We start from the raw sequence: 23,860 nt of genomic DNA, 5'->3' as shown, positions 1-23,860 counted from the left end.
GTCTATGGGAAACACTGGGTGGGGAAGGTAGCATTAGCGTTGTCACTACCTGGAACTAGTATCTGCTAAGACTTGGTCTGTTGAAGCTGCAGATGTAGTGACTACTATAAGTAGTTCTAATATAAGTGCAGCTCAGTGTTAACCCTTTTCAATAGGGCAAAAATATCATTGTTTTGTGTTCATCTTGTGCTGCATGTATAGAGCCTGTTGTCGAACTGATAAGAGCGACTCTGCAGCCACCACAGATGGGCTTCAAAAGCCCCCCTTCCGTAGCCAAATGGCTGACGTCACATTCATCCAACACTTTCTACAGGCTCTGCTCTGAACATAAAATAAACATTTGAGAAGAGAATTATTCTTGATTTAATGTGTTCCGTTTTTAGTTGGAGTCAAATTATGGCATCTATTTACATTTTGTGGATGAGCCAGCTCAGGCTTTCTCATTCCTTCACACATTACCTCATACACAAACACAGGCTGTCACTCCATGTTTCAGCCTGACTCGCTCACAAATGTAAAATCTTTCTCTGGCTAATAACATTTCAGAGACATTAGGCTTAAACAGGATTCCTGTCCTGTGGCTTTGCAGAGTGTGTCTTTACTGATTAAGAGGCTCTACACACACTGAGCCAAAAAAGTTTAACGCTCCATAACAAACAAACACACCAACACTAGTGCCATTATTTATGGAGGACAAGCTTCAAATGATACACTCAGGCAGTCATGCACACTCCTCGTGGTATCTCGGGGCTGGTGTAGCGGTAAATGTTGCAGTATTTCAGGGTGACAGGGAACACTGTGTTTATGTGCTTATCGTTTGTGCAGCCAGGACAAGATGGCCTGCTCCCATACTGATGTATGACTTCTTAATTAGAGCCAGGCTTTTACTGATGTACACAGCTGGATTCAAATACAAAGACACAAACACAAGTAATCACCTAAACAATACATAAATTAACTCACAGTACAAATTTACAGTTTGCTTCTCCTTGTTTGTTTGTGTTGTAAGAATATCAGCCAATAGAAATACATAATGTGGAACAAATGCCTCTGATCATATCCTAACTCTTAATCATTGATGTTCTAATTAGCTGAGCTGCTACTGTGTGTTCGCCTGCTGCTGTGTAAATGGGTGAGTGTTGCTGTTTCTATTTAAAGGAGTAACACTCTGCCTCTCCCTGAAGCTGTCCCTGGGTTATGAGCTCATTTATTGTGATATACATCCCTTTAAGGCTGCTCTCCTTAACTCAGCATTGCATAACAAATTTAGCAGAATTATTTGATCACAGGAAGAAAACTGGCAGCACAGAATTTCAATTTAGAAAGTAAAATAAAAGTCAGTGTTCGTTTGATTCTGAAAAAGTGTTTAAGTTATATAGTTCACAAGCTCATTAATCCATTTGTTGTATCTATCTATATGCGGTGCCGTGAAAAAAGTATTTGCCCCATCTCCTATTCCTGAGATTTTTGCATATTCATCACACTTAAATGTTTCGGATCATCAAACCAATTTTTATATTTCACAAAGACAACCCAAGTAAATAGAAAATGCAGTGTCTGAGTAATTATTTAATTTTTTAAGGGGGGAATAAAATCCAAACCTATCTGGCCCTGTTTGAAAAAGTAATTGCCCCCTGAACCTAATAACTGGTTGTGACTCCTTTGACAGCAATCACTGAAATCAAGCGTTTGTGATAACTGGTGATGAGTTTTTCTTATCACTGTGGAGGAATTTTGTTCCACTCTTCTTCATAGAATTGCTTTAACTCAGCCATATCGGAGGGTTTCCAACATGAACTGCCCATTTAAAGTCACACCACGGCATCTCTGTAGGATTTAAGTCCAGACTTTGACTTAGGCACTCCAAAACCTTCATTTTAAGTTTTCTGAGCCATTCAGAGGTGGACTTGCTGGTATGTTTCAGGTCGTTGTCCTGCTGCATAACCCAAGATTGCTTGAGCTTGAGGTCATGAACTGATGGCCGGACGTTGGCCTTCAGGATTTTCTGGTAGACAGCAGAATTTATGGTTCCATCAATCACAGCAAGTGGTCCAGGTCCTGAAGCAGCCCCAGACCATCACACTGACACCACCATGTTTGACTGTTGGCATGATGTTCTTTTTATCAAATGCTGAGTTATTTTTTTAAACGGGCCACACACCTTCCAGAAAGTTCAACTTTTGTCTGGTCAGTCCACAGAATATTTCTCCAGAAGTCTTGGGGATCATCAAGATGTTTCTTGACAAATGTGAGACCAGTCTTTGTGTTCTTTTTTGTCAGCAGTGGTTTTGGCCTTGGAACTCTCCCATGATGCCATTGTTGCCCAGTGTCTTTCTTATGGTTGAGTCATGAACTCTGACCCTAACTGACGCCAGTGAGGCCTGCAGTTCTTTGGATGTGGTTCTGGGTTCTTTTTGACTTCCTGGATGAGTCATCATTGCACTCTTGGAGTCATTTTGGTTGGCCGACCACTTCTGGGAAGGTTCACCACTGTTTCCAGTTTTCTTCGTTTGTGGATAATGGCTCTGACCGTGGTTCGCTGGGGTCCCAAAGCCTAGAAAATGTCTTTGTAACCTTTTCCAGACTGATAGATTTCAATCACTTTGTTTCTCATTTGTTCTTGAATTTCTTTGGATTGTGGCATGATGCCTTTCTTTCTGAGATCTTGTAGCCTACTTCATTTTGTCTGACAGCTTCTATTTAAGTCTTGATTCAACAAATCTGGCAGTAATCAGGCGGCGGTGTGGCCAGTGATATTTAACTCAGCTTTCCAAGAACTGTGGTTAATCACAGCTTACTCATGATTTAACAATGGGGTGCAATTACTTTTTCACACAGGGCCAGATAGGTTTGGATGTTTTTACCCCCTTAAAAATTAAATAATCATTTTGAAACAGCATTTTATATTTACTTGGGTTGTCTTTGTGAAATATAAAAATTGATTTGATGATCTTAAACATTTAAGTGTGATAAATATGCAAAACCATCAGGAATCAGAAAGGAAATACTTTTTAAAATTGTGTATGTGCTTTTGTCTTTCCTTCCTGTGAACTTCCACCCTCCTGTTACTGAAACAGCCAGTAGTTTTTAAAAACCAACTTTATCTGAGTTGTTTGTGCATCCGGATGTGAAGTGTTTTTATTGACAGCCATCCATGCTCGGTGCCCATACATCAGTTCACAGAGAGATTTGGCCTTGTGACAGCCAATACCCTGATGTATGTCTACAGTGACTTGACATGTTTATCAGTAATAACGTTCCTTCTTTTATAACCTGCCCTCTGTCAGTCATCAGAGCAGAATACCAGAAAACATCATCTGCTTTTATATGACAACTTGAAAAGTGAATGAAATGTTGTAGACAAGCTGAAAAGTCCGTTTCCATCAAAGGTCTGAACAGTGACTCAGAGAGTGTTATGAACTGAAGGCCTGGCCTTCATGGAAACATAATGAATCTAACTCTTAGTAACAATGATCACAGTGCGTTTGTTGAGTGCAGATGAAGATACTGCCAGGTAAAGGACTGTCTTTCTACCTGAAAAGTACAAAATAAATCTTCAAAAAATCCTCAAGGACTTTCCCAAATTCAGTCACTTTTCATAGTCCATATGGAGGTGAACAAGTTAAAAAGGCTGGCTATCACTGCATAAAACTGCCCTCCAACTGAAGTGACTTGATGGTCAGTGTTTGACATCAAGGAGACAAAAACCTGTCACAAAAACACTTTTGGCAGTTATTACTGGGCTTCATTGTGAAAAAGTGTTTCATTAGTTTGAAGCATTACATTCCCAATAAACTGAACTAAAGTGAAACTTTTAGAGGTGCTGAAAGTTGCTTTATTAACAACTTGTGTACTTCTCAACTTCATTAAAGCCCTAAAAATGAAGTAAGTACACAAAAGAAACATTTAGAAATGGATACAAGCACTGCCCATAATGAAACAGAAAATCTTTTCAGCCCTTGTAGGTCTAAACTTAAAGGTTGTGACAGTTAATGTATGGCATGCTGCAGAAACATTAAAGCCTAATCAAAAATATGGAGGCAATTACAGGGACCAAACAAAAGTAGAATACACAGACAGATCATCAGGTCAAACAGTTTGAGATGTGGTAAAAGTATTGGAAGAAAAGTCAAGTTTTTTAAAGTCAATATTTCCATTAGAATGCATCTGTTTCAATTTGACGCTGGGTATGCTGATCCTGTATTTGCTAATGTAACTTTGCCCAGAGAGTCGATTACTCATCCTCCTTTACGCCTCTGTGAAACAGCACTGTGAGTCGGCCTTAAGTTCAAAGGTGTTTTCACATCATGGACATTATGGCCAAAATATCACTGTATTTTTTTCCCTTTACTGTAACAATATCACAGTATTACAGAATTTAAAAGAGATAACGTGTTTAAATGTTAATTCAAGTGTTACAAACCACTTACTCCCCCTAAAAACAAACCTGTGGTGGTACACTGAACTCATGTCTGTGCATTAGGTCACAGAAATTTTTTTTAACTCTCTCTGTGTTCACTTTTTTCTCACTGCATTCACACCAGAGCTGTTTGGTCCACTTTAAACAAACTCTGGCCTGTTTTCCCAGATAGTCCTGTTCATTTAGAGTGGTGTCAAAGCTCATACAAACTCTGGTGCAGACCAAAGTTGGAATCTGGTCCGCTTTAAAACAGGGGTCTCGGTTTGCTTCCAAACGAACCGTGGTGCAAACTGAGGTGTCATACTCTTTCACTCACATGATTAGGGATGGGACCGATCCAATCCAATAACGGTATCGGGTCCGATATGGACGTAATTAATAGATCGGATATCTGGCTGACGATATCAATCCTACAGTTTATGTTAGACCATGAACGCACCGCAGTCTAACACGAGACAGTCTGTGTGTAACTGAGCTAGTATTAGTCATGGATGTTCTTAGCGGTATAATTAGTAGATTAAACGTAAATCTATATTTAGAATAGTCAAAACTAGTCTAAAGAACACAAAAAGAGTGGGTGTGACTTTAGCCTGATATACTCTCTACAGCGTGGCTAACATTGAAAGCTAGCGCCGCCCGCCTTCCTTCCTCTTTGCAGATTAATATCCTGCTTTGATATTTGGCCTCTTTCCACTTCAGGTGAGTAGTCATACGTGAGCTTAACCTTCGACAGCCCAAATACCACTTTATTTCCATTTACTACTTTGGAAAATTGACGTACTGCAGTCTTCCTAAGTACGCTAACAGCTTTTCATTGTTTACATCCGGTGAAGGGTGATAGAGGAAGGCTACAGCCATAAACTGAAGCTACAGCAGTCTCTAGAGGCGGGAGGTTCATTAAAGAGCATTTAGGGTAAGTATTGTTCTTTATAACTTATACTCAGTTGTTGTTGCTTTGAGGATAATGCTGATATCTATTTTTTAGTAGTAGTTCAAATAAATTTGTTTGTAATACATTTAAATTCAATTCATTTTTGTTTTTTTGTTTTTTTTTTGCTTATTAATAAGAGGAGCTGGGGGGTTTACTACAGCCTCATGTAACCTCACACATTATACCAACAACAATAATAATTGTTTAAATATATATATATATCAGAATCAGTTTCTGTATTGGCACAGATTTATTGGAATCGGATCGGAACTGAAAAAAGTGGATCGGTGCATCCCTACACTTGATGCGATATTTTGATGTTTCAATGTTCCTGATGTTTTTTTCAGTGTTGATTTAGCTTTCTCATGTAAAAAACAGCATGCTTGACAGCTTGCTGCCTCACTGGCTGTCCCTAATGCCCCAATGCAAAAGCAGAAACCCCAAGACAGCATAAATTCTGTATTTTTTAATTGCTTATGTGGAAAAAAGTACCGGCACAAGGAGATAGATTTCCGGTTTCGTCTTCTTCTATGTCTCCTTTTCTTCTTCACCACTCTTACTTTAGGATGACAACGCCACAAATGTATAACTGCTTATGTTGTCCAGACGCGTTGGTTCGTTTGACCAGGTGCAATGTGAATGCGAACCAAACCAAAGGAAATGCAGTAATGTTGCAATTTTAGTCCCAAACCAAGTCCCCTAGACTATCAGAAACATGACACCACAAAAGTGTCCTCTCTACCCTGCTGAGGTGAGTTAAGCTGCTACTGGACCTTAGACGAATCATGGACTTGGAACAAGAGTCATGAGTCAAATCGCACCACTAAACAGCCATTGTAGATAATTTGCTTTAATGCTGGGCTCAAGACAAGCAAAGACAAATGCAGCACACAGCTCATGTTAAAGCCCAGAATGGGCCAGCAGAGACAGTCAGCAAAGTAAGGACACTTGCTACATGTTGCTGTTATTACAGCCATCAGACTTGGAGAAAAGACCACACGCTTTACCTGTCTACTGTCTTAAATCACAACAGCATGAGTGGGTGATGTAGGGTTAGTTGCCTAGCTTTACATAACACTACAACAAACATGCTGCTGACTGGATTCAGACTGAACTGTTCTGTGTCACATATTAAGTACTCTTTAGACCACTGCCTACAGTGGCAGCAAACTCGGGTAAGTACACAGTCCAATACAGCTGGTGGTGGTATGCATGCAGTTGGTTAGAATAAAGAAGAGTCAACCATGGCAACCCTTCAGGTCATCCCTACTTCCACATCTACTGTGCAACTCAGACCATAAAATGGGCCTTTTCCTGCATAAATGTAACATTTTTAGAAAACAGCAGACATTTAGAACTACAGCTCTACTAGATGACAAGTATTCTGTACTCAAACACAGATGTTCACTAACCTGAAACACCAGATGGATTTGTTTCACACATCCTTCTGGAAAACCTCTGATAGGCAGCGTTTTGGAAAGGTCAGAGTCTTTTAAAAAAAACACGGAGGGGGATTGGATGAACGTTCTGTCTGTCACATAAGAGCAACAAAACACGTGACGTCGTAGCCGTTACAGAGGTGCGCGTGCGCTGCTATCAAGGAATGAACTCCATGCGGCTCTAGACATGTCAGTACCTGACTTTTGTATTTTTGAAAAGAAAAAAGTCACTGCTGTTCTTTGTTCTTCTTTTAACGAAGAAACGTCATCAAGTTCCGATAAAACTGGCGCTATAGCAGCATCCACGCTAATGTCTTCCGCCATAACTGCACCGGCTTCTTGTTGCTGCTTGCCTACGTCACGACTCTACTGCGCCCGAAGGGACTGCCCCTCATCGCTGATTGGTCCTGTGTCTTTCTAACTGGGCCCAAACGGTTCAGATGGGTGCTTTGCAAGATGGATTCACCAGTGAGAAACACGGAAATGGGTGAATGCATCTGCTTTGCAAGGTTAGACATTCACACAGACCATGGAGGATGCTCAGGTACACCTCAGCCTTGTTAGTCAACACTTCTTCAAGCAGACTGAGGCATAGTACCTGGTCTGGTATGCTTGTGTTCACACAGTTTAAATCAACAGGACTTTGGGGCTAAGTCTGCTCAGATCCAGGTCTAGGTTCCTAATGTGAAACACCCTATCACGACATGTTTTTAATTGCTCTTTCACTGTACTTTCCATATTCATCTTTGTCATGTAAGGAAAACTGACATTGACTCAAATGAGGGCAAAATGTGACACTGTTACATTTAAGTGGTTAGGTCTGGAGGCTCCACTGACCTTTACAATGTCTAATATATAGGCATGAACCTACTCCATCCATGGCTGGCTTTTTTCAATTCTGACTTCCCTTTTCCTCTCCATGGCAACCTTTTCTTGACCTTTACAAGAAGAGAAGTCATCTACCTCCTCCCCTCTCTCATTTAGAACCCTCCTCCATCTATCTCTATTACTCATTGTTTCTGCTCTGCTTGTTTTCTCTGTTGCTTGCTCTTTAACAGCTGTTGCAGTGTTGTCCCACATTCCCTGCTCCCCTGGTGGCTTCTTTCTTCATTATTCACCCGCTCTGTTCCCTCAATTTTAGCTGCTATAATCCTAACTGAAAGTTTTTCAGCATCTGTGCATTAGGCTTTTTATCTTATAAATTGTTGTATTCATCTATGACTGCTTTATGCTTAAACACACTTTCTCTCAGCGGTCTTATTTGACTTTCTCCTCTATCCACAGTGTCTTCCCTGACCTCTCTCCTTACCTGCTGTCATTTCTGGCCTCATTCTGTCTTTAATCTCCCCCCGTCTGTCTCTCTACCTCTGTGTCATTTCATCATATATCATGTTTGACTGCTTGTTCTCACTAAAACTGTCACAACCTCAACATGTCCTGATTCATTAGAGTCCTCCGGCTGTTGTGTAGCCTCTGGTTGCCTCTAATAACTTGTAAGATAATATACTATATAATAACAATATCATCTGTTTTCCTTTGTGTGGCTCTAACGGTTGGTCATAACTCCTTAGGCAGCTTAATGTGGCAACTATTACAAACACTGGCTGTTTTTTTATGTATAGCAATTTCTCCTGCTGAATTTCAGTAACACAATGTCACAAGCTTTGTGAGGATATTGGATAGATACACTATATTGCCAAAAGTATTCACTCAGCCATCCAAATAATTGAAATCAGGTGTTCTAATCACTTCCATGTCTACAGGTGTATAAAATCAAGCACCTAGGCATGCAGACTGTTTCTACAAACATTTGTGAATTCCAGCGTGGTACTGTGATAGGATGCCACCTGTCCAACAAGTCCAGTGGTGAAATTTCCTGGCTCCTAAATATTCCACAGTCAACTGTCAGTGGTATTATAACAAAGTGGAAGCGATTGGGAACAACAGCAACTCAGCCACCAGGTGGTAGGACATGTAAAATGACGGAGCGGGATCAGAGGAAGCTGAGGTGCATAGTGCACAGAGGTCGCCAACTTTCTGAAGAGTCAATCGCTACAGACCTCCAGACTTCATGTGGCCTTCAGATTAGCTCAACAACAGTGCTTAGAGAGCTACATGGGATGGGTTTCCATGGCTGAGCAGCTGCATCCAAGCCAGACATCACCAAGTGCAATGCAAAGTGCCAGATGCAGTGGTGTAAAGCACGCCACCACTGGACTCTAGAGCAGTGGAGATGCATTCTCTGGAGTGACCAATCACGCTTCTCCATCTGGCAATCTGATTGACAAGTCTGAGTTTGGAGGTTGCCAGGAGAATGGTACTTGTCTGACTGCATTGTGCCAAGTGTAAAGTTTGGTGGAGGGGAGATTATTGTGTGGGCTTGTTTTTCAGGAGCTGGGCTTGGCCCCTGAGTTCCAGTGAAAGGAACTCTGAATGCTCCAGTATACCAAGAGATTTTGGACAATTCCAGTTTGGGGATGGCCCCTTCCTGTTCCAACATGACTGTGCACCAGTGCACAAAGCAAGGTCCATAAAGACATGGATGAGAGAGTTTGGTGTGGATCAACTTGACTGGCCTGCACAGAGTCCTGACCTCAACCCCATAGAACACCTTTGGGATGAATTAGAGTGGAGACTGAGAGCCAGGCCTTCTCATCCAACATCAGTGTGTGACCTTACAAATGCGCTTCAGGAAGAATGGTCAAAAAATTCCCAGAAACACACTCCTAAACCTTGTGGAAAGCCTTCCCAGAAGAGTTGAAGCTGTTATAGCTGCAAAGGATGGACCAACGTCATATTAAACCCTATGGATTAAGAATGGGATGTCACTTAAGTTCATATGTGAGTCAAGTCAGGTGAGTGAATACTTTTGGCAATATAGTGTATATTCAAATATTACTCTGGCATTTACTACTAAGAAAAGAAAAGTGTTATGCCAAGTTCAGACCAAAGACTTGCAACACATAAAGACCCTTGCAGGTGCAGGTGACAGTTGCAGCTGTGTTGTGCAGTTGCAGCTTGAATCAGGCAGGCTGATGGTGGTGCCCGCAAATCATTTTGTCAAGTCTACAACAGCTGAACACACACCATGTGTTTCAATCAGTAGCTGCCCTCATGTCACTTAAAAAAAGCCTGCGAAACGGGATACATCATATGTAGCCTCCAGTGCAGTGCATTCAGACAGAATTCAGACCCCCCTCACTTTTTGTTTTTTTCTTATGTTGCTGCCTGACAAACAATAAAAAAAACATTTTTATTCTATTAGTCTACACTCAGTTCCCCATCACAACGAAGTGAAAACAGAATTTTCAAAATTTTTGCAAATGTATTAAAACTAGGAAAATGAAATACAGCACTGACATTCGTTTTCAGACCCGTTGCACAACATTGTAAATTCAGCTCAGGTTCCTCCCATTTCTCTGGATCTTTGCTGAACTGTTTCTACAACTTGATTGGATCCACCTGTGGTAAACTAAACTGATTGGAGATGATCTGAAAAGGCATGCACCTCTATATAGAAGGCCTCACAGCTGAAAATCTACATCAGAGCAAAAACCAAGCCATGAGGTCAAAGAAACTCCTGGGGAAGATCCTGGGAAGGTTTAATAAAAATGTTCAGCTGCACTGAAGGTTCAAAGAGCACAGTGACCTCCATAGTTCTCAAATGGAAGAGGCTTGGCACAACCAGGACTCTTCAAAGAGCTGGTTGCCAGGCCAAACTGAGCAAACTTCTGTCAAGCAGCTCCACCATAAAGCCCAGACCAAAGTTATAATAATTTGGGGTTTTTCATTAGGGGTTTTTTTTTTTTTAACCTTTTACCTTTTGTTTTACATTTCATTTACATTGCATTTCAGTTAAGTTGTAATTGGTTTTACCTGCTGGGTTGCTAGTTTAGTTTTTATTTTGCTAAAATGCTTCGTTTTAGTTTAGTTTTCATTAGTTTGAGTGTTAGTTTAAGTTTTTTTTGGCAACATAGATAACTGTCATGGCAGAGACCCAAAAGGGCTCATCACTTTTCATTTAATTTATTCAATGTTGATGTTTATATAAAACTTAAACCAAAATGTACCACTGTGTGAAGTCTTACCCAATTAAATCAGGGGATTTCACTTTTTCCAGGCTTGGGCATACATGTCAGTCATTATGCTGCTGTCAAATACTAAAACTAAGGAGATTTTGTCTTTAATTTTATTTTATTTTAGTGACTTTTCTCACCACAGGATTAAGTTTTATAGTTAGTTTTTGGTTTTTTTTGAAAGCTTAGTTTTTATTTAGTTTCAGTTAACTAAAATTATTATTACATTTTTGTTTAATTCATTTATTTAGTTTTAGTTAACTATAAGAACCTTGGCCCAGATCAGTGTAAGGCTGCAGTGATGGTCGTGCTTCTGGAACTCTGTCCCATCTCCAAGCAGGATCTCTGGAGCTTAATTAGAGTGGCTATCAGGTCCTTGGTCACCCTTCTTAAAAAGGTCTTTCTCCTTCAATTGCTTGGCCAGGCGGCCAGCTCTTAGAAGAGTCCTGGTTGTGCCAAACCTCTTCCGTTTGAGAATTATGGAGGACACTGTGCTCTTGAGAACCTTCAGTGCAGCAGAGATTTTTGTTGTAGCCTGTCAACAATTCTGTCTCTGAGCTCTGCAGGCAGTTCCTCTGACCTCATGGTTTGGGTTTTGTTCTGATATCATTGTCAGCTGAGGCCTTCTATAAAGAAGCGTGTGCCTTTCCAAATCATGTCCAGTCAGTTTAATTTACCACAGGTGGACTCCAATCAAGGTGTAGAAAAATCTCAGCAATGATCAAGAGAAAAGGGAGGAGCCTGAACTAAATTTCAAATGTTGTTGCAGAGGGTCTGAATTCTTTTGTTAATGTGATATTTCAGAGTTTTTAAATATAAATTTGTAAAAAAAAAATCAAAAAATCTGTTTTCACTTTGTCATTATAGGGTGCTGAGTGTAGATTAATGAGAAAAAAAGAATCTAAATAACTGTACCATCAGTCTGCCACATAATGAAATCGAAAAACATGAGTACTTTCTGAATGCACTGTAACACTGCTATTCTAATATTCTATATTTTTCAGCATCTTGTTTTTTCTTTATTTCATGCCTGTTAATGCTTGTTTTTGGCTCTTTAAAGCCTGTTAAATAGCAGCATTTCTAAGCAGTGCTCTATAAATAAAAGCACCAGGCCTCCTGTTCATCTTACACATTTTCACTTATCTGTCTTCTTGTCCTCCTGCTGCTCTCTGCTATCAAACTCCCCTCTCTGTGCACTTGTTTCTGCAACACTGAAACTCACCCTCTCTCTTCCTTCTCTTTATTCATCCTCTCTCTCAGCTGTTGCAGTTTCTCCTCCATCCCGTCGCTCTCCTGAGCCAGAGTCTTCTTCTCCATCTGCAAGTCTTGCAGGTTCCTAAGGCAGCATAAGCGCACACTCAGATATATGCAATCAATCAACAACAATCAATCATACAAATGACCTACTCTGTCAGATTGGACAGCCAAGCTTTTATCAATAAGTTCAATTCATCTGCTCCAATAGCAAATCCCTGTTGCTGCAAGTGATCAATACTTTAACCAATTAGTTACTGGATCAGGATACCACCAAGGCAGACATCAATTAAGTCAATTACCTGTTGGCAATGAGAAACTACACAGGAGACTTGACTCAATTTTGCACCGGCAATATGAAGAAAACAGATACAGTAGGTCACATGGTTTATCTTGCCTCAAACTCCATTATAAGAAGTACTCATTCCCTAGGCAGAATTTGAATGGGAAGAGATGGAAGTAGCATGTCGGCAACGTAGCCTTAATGGCTTGTACCAGATGCCTAATAACACCTCATCGATCTTTTTCTCTTTTCTTACCTGGCATTGCGCTTGACAGACGTTGCCTTGTTGCTCTGAATCACCACAAAGTCATTTCCATTCATGCTTCTTTTTGTTTTGGGGTGTCCTCCTGCCTTCCTTTTATTATGCTTTTACCAACACATCCTTCTGCAGAATAAAGAACAAAAACATGATATCAGAAACCTATAAAGCGACAAAATCACACATTTTCACACAGTACTTCTGCAGATAAATGACCACAACAGTAGCGACAGATTAGCTAACATTGCTGTCTAAAAATATATTTGCCCCCTTTCTGATTTTTTTTTTCCATGTTTGTCAAACTTTAATGTGTCAGATCATCCAAAAAAAATTCTATTAGACAAAGATAACTCCAGACTAATAACTGGTTGTTCCACCCTTGGCAGCAATGACTCGTTTTACATTTCTTTGGAGGAATTTTGTCCCACTCTTCCTTACAGAATTGTTTTAATCTAGCCAGACTGAAGGGTTTTCCAACATATACGTCCTGTTTAAGGTCATGCCACAACATCGCAATCAGATTTGAGTTCAGACTTTGACAAGATAACTCAAAACCTTCTTTTAGTTTTTAAGCCCTTCAGAGATGGACTTACTGGTGTGTTTGGTGTCACTGTCCTGCACTGAAAAAAGTACAACAATGCTGTTGTTGGATTGATGTAATTTTCGTTTTATAACAGCCTAAAATTATTGATTTGTTCATTAAATCTAAATCCTCTAAATTATCTTAATGGTTGAACCTATATTTTTTTATTTAAAACTGGCAGCTGGACACCAAATTAAATTCTGTCATTGCATCAATGTATTTCTATTGCATTGAGCCTGCTGTGCGCATACGCATTTGTAACAACATCCCGTAGGTCCCGAGTGGATTCAAAAAACACTTGACGCAACAGCAGCCGTCACTTTCTGAGTGGCTCTCCCTCTACACTCCAGCACAGGCATCCAGCCAATCCAAATATGATTTATCCTTAGCCTTCATGGCTCCCTCTAAGAGACTGTGCTTGTTGCTGAGGTTTATCTCCAGAAGTTACAAATATGTCCACCCAAGTTCAGAGACTGTAAGCTTCTCATTTTCTGAGATGTTCTTGTTCTTACATGGTTGCAATTTTCACTACAATTTCCCCTATTTTAAAGGGGACTTATTACGCAAAAATCACTTTTTCAGGTTTTTCTAACAAAAATATGTGAACTCTATTGATCCTCCTCTCAGCTACAAGCAGAGATGCTGGATAGCTTAATGGGTTACCCTGCTGACTTTTGACTTCGAGATTGATGGTTCGAATTCCAGTCAAGTCTTAAACTTTGGATAGAAGTGCCTAAAACATCAGGACAGCGACATCCATTTCCTGCAAGAATCCTATACCACTGTTTTTTCAGCAATAAACTTCACAGGCATGTTTTGGGGACCTCTGAGACCAATCTAAACTTGTCTTAAAGGGCAAAATATGTCCCCTTTAATACATTTCTGCTGTCCCATCGGGCCAAAGTAGCAGGAGTTTTCAGGAAAAATGTGCTGAGTTGACTTTCAAGACTTGTGAGAGGCACGGTGGCGCAGCGGTTAGCGCTGTTGCCTTACGCATGGGTTCTCTCTGGGTACTCCGACCTCCAAAAAAATGCTCATCAGGTTAATTGCTGACTCTAAATTGGCTGGGATAGGCTAAAGCTGCTCCATCAACATCATTTTAAGTTCAAATGAGTGGAATATTTATATCGGTTGATTAAGGGAAATTTTTAGTTTTAGTTTAGGACAATCTAAAATAATTAGGTTTGCTAAACTTTTAAACATAGTTTCTATGAACTTAAAAAATGAACATTTACCTAATTTAATAAAAAAAATTACTGATTCAATTCAAAATGTTGCGTATGATTGATCACTTCATTTCTTTTAAGTTCAACCAATGTTTTACCTTTTTCATCGTGCTGCATAACCCAAGCGATCTTGCACTTGAGGTCAGGAACTGATGGCCAGACATTCTCCATCAGGATTCTCTGGCAGAGAGCAGAATTCATGGCTCCATCAATTAAAGCCAGTGGTCCAGGTCCTGAAGCCCCAGACCATCACACTACCACCCACATGTTTGTTTTTTATAACTGCCATGGAAATGTCCTACAAAGATGATCAGCGCTCAGTGAAGAAATCCATAATCCATTATTATTTGCCTTTAAGCAGGTCAACCGTGCAGACTGATGGGTAGCAAGCAACCAGCACTTCACCAGGGTTGTCAAGCGGGAACCCTCCTCCGTCAGTGTTTTGTCCAGTTCATCCCACGTTACCTCCAGAGGGCTGTACGCGATCTCCAGCGTCCCAGAGCCAAGTGTGAAAAAGTGTTGCTAATCACTAATAATTATTCATTTTACAAGAGGGGGGTAACTTTTTCATGTCAGGGCCACATAGGTTTGGATGATTTTTTTAGCTTAATAATTGAAATTATCATTTAAAAACTGTATTTTGTTTTCCTCAGGTTATCATTGTCTTATAATAAAATGTGTTTGATGATCTGAATATTTAAGGTTGACAAATATGCAAAGGAATAATAAGAAATCAGAAAGAGGGTAAATACTTTTTCACAGCACTGTAAAAGTATAAGAGGCAGTTAAATCAGGCCGTTCTGTGTTTAAATTGTTTCTTAAATTGTGGCTTAAGAAATGTCAGTATACCAAAGGGAAATTATGCAGTAAGGCAGTCGTAATATTCTGTAAAAGGCAGAACAGACTGCCACATCTGCCAGAAACTGAGCTGATAGCAAAGTAGCATTAAGTGAAGGTGACCTCTGTCTTAATAAAGCTTCATGACTCGTTTGTATGATAGTTAACAAAAAGGGCCTTAAGCAAAGATGTCAAGATGCAGATCATTGCATAAAAAGGTCAGGTGTGAGTTAAAATATCAGAGATGGCTGTGTTAGCTTTACGTGAGCCTCAGAGTTTTAACTGTGAGACATGAAACATAGCACTACAGCAAAGCTAAAGGATGCAGCTCTGATTACTGTGATTCCCCAGAAATACTTCTCCCTCATGAAACAGTGCAGCATAAAAGGGTCAGGTGTATACTTTATGTTAGGCACAACATTTCTTAAAGGATCAAACACTTCAATACAGAGGCTAAACATGATCGACAGAGACTTTTCTGGACACCTCAGTGGGCATGCTTACTTCTTTTTCACATATCGTATGAATTATAACGGTTTTATGAAATTAAGTGTGATATTTCTAGGTGATAAAAACGAGTAGAAGTGCTTTAGTTTGGCTAAAATAACATGAAAATGATTAATGTGTGGGTCTGCTGTGGCTAAATGAAGCTGCTAGTCAACATTAACAGATATGACATGCTAAGCTAACGTTAGCAAACACTGACGCTGTTGAAGTCAGCTAAAAAAAAAAAAAGCTTCAGACGAAGTAACAAGCATATTACACCCAAGTTACCATCAGTCGACATAGAAGTTTCACCGACTGTATTTTAACAGACGCAAATAACGCCAAAAAACAGCTTAAACCAATCAAAGTTGTTATCCTGTCCCAGCCCATTAAATAATATCTATAAAATAACTGACTTACCTTTGGTGCTTCGTGACTCCCCTTAGAAAAGTTTTTAGTTCCACAATAAATGTTTCACTTTAAGAGGCAACAATCTTTAAATTCATTTAAATTAAACCAATACAGTGTTTAAGTCAGATTAAATGTTTAAATATTTCAGGTTTTCTGCCACAAGCATGCCCTAGTCTCTCCGAGAGTGCTGCTCCGGGCGTTTGTGTTGAAATGACGTCGCCATGGCAACCACGGACTCTCGCGATAGCATGGATGCATCGCCCAGCTGCAGCCTCTAACGCGATGACAGCAGAGGTGGATGGGAGATCTGGCGTACTGGATGATGTACTTTGGATTTGTCATTGTTTTAAGCACCAGCAGCAGGTGGAGGGGGCAGAGAAGGAGGGGCAGGTGTGTGACAGGTAAGGGTGGGGAGTATGAGAGTGAAGTAGTGAGTGAGTGAGCTCCATAGCATCATAATGTAGACCTGTGACCTTCAGATGGTGGCCTGGAGGCCATAAGTGGCCCCCCAAAGCTCCCCATCCAGCCCCTAAAAGATGATTAAATTCAGAGAATGTGATGAGAAATAAAGATGTAGTGCTTTTTTGGATATCAGCATGACCAACAGTCAAACATTGGTGGTGGTAGTGTGACGGTCTAGGACGGCTTTGCTGCTTCAGGACCTGGACCACTTGCCATAACTGATGGAACCATGACCTGTTTTCTCCATCAGAGAATCCTGAAGCAGAATGTCCAGCCATCAGTTCATGACCTCAAGCTCAAGATCACTTAGATTATTTAGCAGGATAGTGATCCAAAACACACCAGTAAGTCCATCACCAAGCACTATGGATGGATGGATAGATGCAGAGATAAATAGGGGTCTGTCAGCTTCTTTGAATAGTTGTTATATGTTTTAAACTTTTTTTATCATACTTCTGTCACGCCAAGGGTTTGTGTTCCGGGGCTGCGTCTGAATATTACTGTGAGACTGTTTTATCCGGCTTTTATGCTGCTGTTGTTGTCAACTCTTCCCTTCCTGAGTTTGTTGGCTGGTCTTGAACTTTTAAAAATAATTATCATTGCATGCTAGTGATTGTTTTGGGAATAAACATCAGATTCAAAGACATCTAGTCCCCTATTGCCTCAGTAATCACAGGCAGCGGGAATTCCCATCTAATTAAAATCCTTGCAGCATCAAGATAAATTTTATAGCTCTGATTAGAGGCTTTGAACCTCTTTACACCAACATTAGAGTCGTCTTTCGTCAACCGAGATGATGCTATTTAAATCTTACATGTTGGCAAACATTTGAGATCAGAGGAGTAAATTATTCCTCATTTGTCCCCTAAGATAAATGTGCTGTGAATCTGGTAAGAGCAGAGTGAGGAATACAGTAAGTAGAGGAGAAAGCAGCGTGTCGGTTTGTTACATAAAAAGCCTACAGTGTATACACAAACAAAGAGAAATCTCAATTCTCAAGCAGTCAAAAGGGCAGAGAGAAGAAATAAAGACTGTGGAAGATAGTTAACTATTTACACTGCCAGAGTCCTTGCAATACATCTATTTTATGTGTGGTATAAATAAAACAAAACCCAGAAGAAGTTCACTCCCAGCCGAGCCAAATGTCTGTATCGGAAAATGAAACTCCAGGATAGTTTCTTTACCAGCCCACGAAAATCTCATCTGAGATAGGCTCCATATAATCCTGCATATTTAAACCTACAGTTCATTATTCAATAGAAGAGAGACTTTAAAATTAAACATCATTGATCTTGATTTAAACAGTTTAATTACAAATCTCCCAGGGTTTATGTCACTGTATTTAATAAAATGGTCAGGCATTAACTACACCGCTTTCCACATTATTACGCAAATGACATTTTTCTCATATTTTCCAAAATATTAATGCAAATGACAGAATATTTTTCAATTCATCAGCCGTTAGAGCGTAATTCAAATGTTTTTGAACAAACTTCATGATGATAATCATTTTTTTTTTAATATAAAACCTCAAAATGCACTGTTCCACATTATTAAGCACAACAGAGTTTTAAAACATTTTATTTGTTGTAAAGAACTGAAAATTGTCATTTTTTGAATGTGCAGCATTAGGAGGTCATATTTACTGGAATCAAAGCTATTTCAATCAAAAACATCTTAACAGGCCAAGTTCCATGTTAACATAGGAGCCCTTCTTTGATATCACCTTCACTATTCTTGCATCCATTGAACTTGTGAGTTTTTGGAGAGTTTCTGCTTGAATTTCTCTGCAGGATGTCAGAATATCCTCCCAGAGCTGCTGTTCTGATGTGAACTGCCTCCCACCCTCATAGATCTTTAGCTTGAGGATGCTCCAAAGGTTCTCAGTAGGGTTAAAGGTCAGGGGAGGATGGGGGCCACACCATGAGTTTCTCTCCTTTTATGCCCATAGCAGCCAATGACACAGAGGGATTCTTTGCAGCATGAGATGGAGCATTGTCATGCTTGAAGAAAATTTTGCTACAGAAGGCATGGTTCTTCTTTTTGTACCGTAGAAGAAAGTGGTCAGTCAGAAACTCTAGATACTTTGCAGAGGTCATTTTCACACTTTCAGGGACCCTAAAGGGGTCTACCAGCTCTCTCCCCATGAATCCCGAAACAGGACTCCGCCCCTCCTTGCTGACTTTACAGCCTTGTTGGGACATGGTGGCCATCCACCAACCATCCACTACTCCTCCATCTGGACCATCCAGGGCTGCACGGCACTCATCAGTCAACAAGACTGTTTGAAAATGAGTCTTCATGTATTTCTGGGCCCACTGCAACCGTTTCTGCTTGTGAGCATTGGTTAGGGGGGGCTGAATAGTAGGTTTATACACGACTGCAAGCCTCTGGAGGATCCTACACCTTGAGGTTGGTGGGACTCCAGAGACACCAGCAGCTTCAAATACCTGTTTGCTGCTTTGTAATGGCATTTTAGCATCTGCTCTCTTAATCTGATGAATTTGTCTGTCAGAAACCTTCCTCATTATGCCTTTATCTGCAGGAACCTGTCTGTGCTCTGAATCAGACACATATTTCTTCATAGTGAGATGGTCATGCTTAATTTTTAATGAAATATTGAATGTTTTCATTCCTTGTCCAAGGCATTTCACTATTTGACACTTTTCGGCAGCAGAGATCCTTTTTCTTTCCCAGATTGCTGAAACCTGTGGCCTGCTTAATAATGTGGAACAGTGCATTTTGAGGTTTTTATTTTTTAAAAAAACAATGGTTACCATTATGAATTTTGTACAAAAAAACATTTGAATTATGCTCTAATGGCTGATGACTTGAAAAATACTCCGACTGTCATTTGCATTAATATTTAGGAAAATAAGAAAAAATTTGTCATTTGCTTAACAATGTGGAAAGCGGTGTACAGGTGCATCTCTATTGATTAGAACAGTTCCAGACCTTTTTCCATCGAGCCCCCCCTCAAATATCTAAGAAGAGCCTCCCGTCACCCCCCCACCCCAGGACCCACACAGAAAAAAGTAGCTTGTTGCTGTTAAAAATACACATAAAATTTGAATTGAATTGTTCTCACTGTTTGAATCTAAACACAATAGCCCAAACCACAAGTGTTATTAGCAAAAGACCTTGGTACGAACCATTCCTATGAGTTTTATCATGACTGTAGGTAGTTTGAATGAAATTAATTTTATCAGCCTCAGTGCAGATAGGCCCTTGGGCCCACCTGAAATCTCTACACCCCACCAACAGACTGAAATTTGTATCAAATAGAGTAGCATTTCTCAACCCTGCTCAACCAAAAAGTCAAACTGTTGAAAACACCTTTGCAAGAGCCACAATCTAAGTGGTAAAAAGTGGCAAAAATGGCTTGAAGTAGCAATAAAAATAGGTTAAAGGTGGCAGAAATGGTCAAAATGCAGCAAAAAGGGGTGAAAAGGGGCAAAATCAGGATAAAAAGCCAAACACTAGGTGAAAGTAACAAACATGGGGGAGAAAAGTGGCAAAAAAGAACTGAAAGTGGCAAAATGTCGGTGAAAAGTGACATAAAATGTATCACAGTTGGTAAAAATTGTCAAAAAGTGGTAAAAACGTGACAAAAATGAGTGGCTAAAATGGGCAAAAGGCAGCCAAAGGAGGGAGAATGGGCAAAAAACAGCAAAGAGTGGCAAAAGTTTGGGAAAAAAGTGGCATTTAATGGCAAAAGGCAGCTTAAATGGGTAAAATAGTAAAAAGCAGGATAAAAAAGTCAAAAACTGGACAAAAAATAGTGACAAAAGTGGGCTTAAGCAGTAAAAAATTGATTAAAAGTAGCAAAAAAATACAAATAAGGGCAATGAAATTATACAGACAAATTTAAAAACTGACATTTAAAGCTCAGTGTTTAAGTGTGGGAAACAAACTGAATTATGTGACTTGCAATGGATAATTTCTGAGGTCAAAGTTTCCTTTTTTAAGGTTTTCTGGGGAATAAAATTTCGAATTAGGACATAAAAGAGCCACACATTGAGTGTTACTGAAATAGAGTAAAATACAATACTGGGGGCACCTGCTCCTCCCTATAAAATGTCAGAATGGTGTGGTCCAGCACTGCAAAATAATGCAAGTAGATTTAGTAAAAAGTAATGCTCATAAATGGGGAAATTATGGTTCAAAACTACATTAAAATTAATGATATCTAAAAATAAGGCAACATTTGATGCTTGGTAAGCCAGTTAAGGGGGCCCCAGTGTAATATTCTTTCTAGGGGCCCTAAATCTCTAGTTATGCCCCTGCTTGTATGTTATATAGATTCATTACATACACAGTGAAATATTAAGTCTTTTTTCTTTGAACTGTAATGATTATGGCTAACTGTCAATGAAAACCCAAAATTCAGTTTCTCATGAATTAGAAAGTTGTGAAAAAGGTCAATGTTTTAAACTAATGGTGTCATGCTCTAATTAGCTAATGGGGTTTCCTGAGTCTTTAAAGTGTCAGTCTCCCCCCTCCGCCCACTTCAATATTTTAAAAATTACACTGAAAGTAAGCAGAGTGGTACTGTGAGGAGGGAGGGGAAAATGATGTCTTTTTTTTTATTTATTTATGTTTCTTTTTTAAGGACGGGGTTTTCCCGATGAAGCGGGAGTGACAGTGACTCCTCTTGCCAGAAAGTGACACAGAGTCCTGCTGCCTCAGAGTGATCTCTAGAGGTGGAGGATTTCCCCCTCCAGAGTCCCCTGAAGCAGGCTATAGTGTGGCCTGGACAACATTCCTCTCTCAGAACTGGTCTCCTCACTTCCCAGCAGTTACAGGCTGTTGTTGAAAAGAGGGAAATCGCTGCCACCAACAAATGACTGCATTAGTATCATGGAAGGAAAAGGCCATATGAACAGGATCCAGATACACCACCATCTTCTCTGGGCCAAATGGACTGAGGCAAAATGGAAAACTGTTCTGTGGTCAGATGAATCAAAATTTGACATTTTTTTCTGCGCCCACTGGCGCTGTGTCCTGTGGACTGAAGAGGAGAGGAACCATCCAGTTGGCACAGTGCTAAGACCAGTATCTCTGATGGTATGGGGTTGCATTAGAGCCTATGGTGCGGGAAGCTCTAACATCTGGACAGGAACTATCACTGCTGAGAAGTAGAGCAGAGGTGTCAAACTCAAGGCCCGGGGGCCAAATCCGGCCCATGATACAGTGACACTCGGCCCGCAAGATCACATCCTATTCTTATTATAACTGGCACTAAAATATGAGGCCTGCAGATTTCCCCCAGTATAAAAATGTAAACTTAACCCTGATGATATCAAATATCCTTAAGTCATAAAAATGTGAAAAAATAGAGTAAAAATAATTAGATAAAAAGAAATGTGGGAACAGAAATTTATCTGTTTTCATGTCATATTTTCAAGTTTGCATTGCACAGTTATGACTTCAATTATTTCATATTTTAACCATTTACATTTGTCATTTTGACTTTTTGTCTAATATTTTGACGTTAACATATTTTTTCACATTGTGTCTCATATTTAGACCTTTTCAATTTATTAATTTGACCTTTATCTCATATTTTGACCTTTTAAGTGCACCATTTTAAATTTTAAGTCGTATTGTTTGCCTTAAAATCATGATTGTGACTTTCTTTTTATATATATTTGCCTTTTAAAAGCATTATTTTAATATCTAATTTCATGTTTTGACCTTTTGAACTTATAAGTTTGACTTTTTACCTCAGATTTTGAGCCTTTTAACTTCATTTTGACCATTTAAATCTCAAAGTCATTTTTCATCATTGATAGTTTTTTCTCCATAATTTATTACTGGTGAAAAATGAAGATGACAGTTAAATGTGGACCCTGTTAGGCCCTCAGGTTAGACCTGTGGTTGAGTTTGATCCCCCTGATTTAGAGCAACATACCCTCCCATGCAGAGTTGAGGTTTTATCAGCTTGTTGGGTTTTGTGGTTATTTATCCATTGCAATAGAAATCTTTTCATGTTAGCTGTTTAACTACCTAATGCATGACGCCGATGCATGCATTTATGCAACAGAGACTCTGTTTATGCACTCTGTCCCTCATCAGTGCTGCTGGCCCGTCATCCGTCCTGCCTTCATCTGTATTCCCCAACAAAACAAACTTTCTGACACTGTTGAGAAAGCACTCCTCAGCTACAGGCCGTGCCCCTTCCATTGCCACTTTCTTCTTTGTCTCTCCCCTCTCTGCCATCCTCCTGAGCTGACCACAGGACAATTATGGCCCAGCAAGCTGCGAACACACCCCTCCCTCATCTCTGGATGCTGCCCTCTCCCTCTATCTCTCCGTCTCCCTCTCTTTCTTCCTACATTGTTGGCGTATGACCTCTTGCTCCTGCCATCAGGGATGTGTGGGTGTATAACTTATTGAGCGTGCTTGCGCGTGCGTGAGTGCGGATGGTCATTTAGGGTCCTGACCTCCCAGCTGGATTCTGTCTCCGCCGCTAAACTGTGACTCTCTCCCTCTCTTTTCCCTCCATCCGTCCCTCCCTCCCTCGCTCAGCTCTGGCTGCAAAGACAGCTGGCCGTGTGGCAGCATACCGATGAGCGGACGAGTGAGAGGAAGGAGAAGAAGCAGGAGGAGGATGGAGGGGTGGGGAGGGGGGCGTAGTGAGGGGCCAGAAGGCACATTTAGGAGCAATAGGAGGAGAAGCACAAGAACAAGTGAGTGGCAGAATGCATGAAAGGAGGAGTACAACAGAGGAGCAGTTGCAGGAAAAGGACAAGCGTTGTGCTGTGAAATGTCAGGGCTATTTAATTCATTAGGAGGCAATGATTATGGCGCTGTACTGAATGTCATCTGCTGGGTTAAACCTTCAGCGGCGGCCACACGCTGGATATATATTGACTGTTTGGCTGTGGCTGGAAACCTTTTAGCAATGACAAAGCAGCAGCAACAGGAACGGAGGGAAAGTCAGCCAACAATTTTGTGACTCCTGGTATGCACAGGAGGGTTGTAGATAATCCTGGGAGTCTATTGACCAAATAATGGAGAAATTGTTAAATAACCTTGAAAAAAAGTGGCTGGGAGCTTCGGCACATTCATCTTCTATACCTACTTATTCCTGCTCCGAGTTTGGGGGGGGGTGGGGGGGTGGGGGTGGAGACTCTTCCTGCATGCAAAAATGCCAGAGAAGCAGGTCACCGGTCCATCATCGGATTAAC

At 40.3% G+C, this 23,860-nt stretch overlaps 1 protein-coding gene across 2 annotated transcripts in view; it reads right to left on the bottom strand.

The window, feature by feature from the left end:
• The window catches only part of zbbx (zinc finger, B-box domain containing), a 170,885-nt gene extending 158,102 nt beyond the window's left edge, over positions 1-12,783 (bottom strand). For both annotated transcript variants that reach the window (XM_041810314.1, XM_041810320.1), the window contains exons 1-2: positions 12,660-12,783; positions 12,089-12,202 (exon numbers count right to left, since the gene is read on the bottom strand). In XM_041810314.1, coding sequence (XP_041666248.1) covers positions 12,089-12,202; positions 12,660-12,724 — 179 coding nt within the window. In that variant the 5' untranslated portion in view covers positions 12,725-12,783. The remainder of the gene's footprint in view (positions 1-12,088; positions 12,203-12,659) is intronic.
• Between the last annotated feature and the right edge of the window lie 11,077 nt (positions 12,784-23,860).

This window comes from Cheilinus undulatus, linkage group 2, assembly GCF_018320785.1.
Source record: "Cheilinus undulatus linkage group 2, ASM1832078v1, whole genome shotgun sequence".
In the NCBI taxonomy this organism is placed as follows: domain Eukaryota; kingdom Metazoa; phylum Chordata; class Actinopteri; order Labriformes; family Labridae; genus Cheilinus; species Cheilinus undulatus.
The sequence above is the reverse complement of the archived record's forward strand: the minus strand, read 5'-3'. Positions and strand labels throughout refer to the sequence as shown.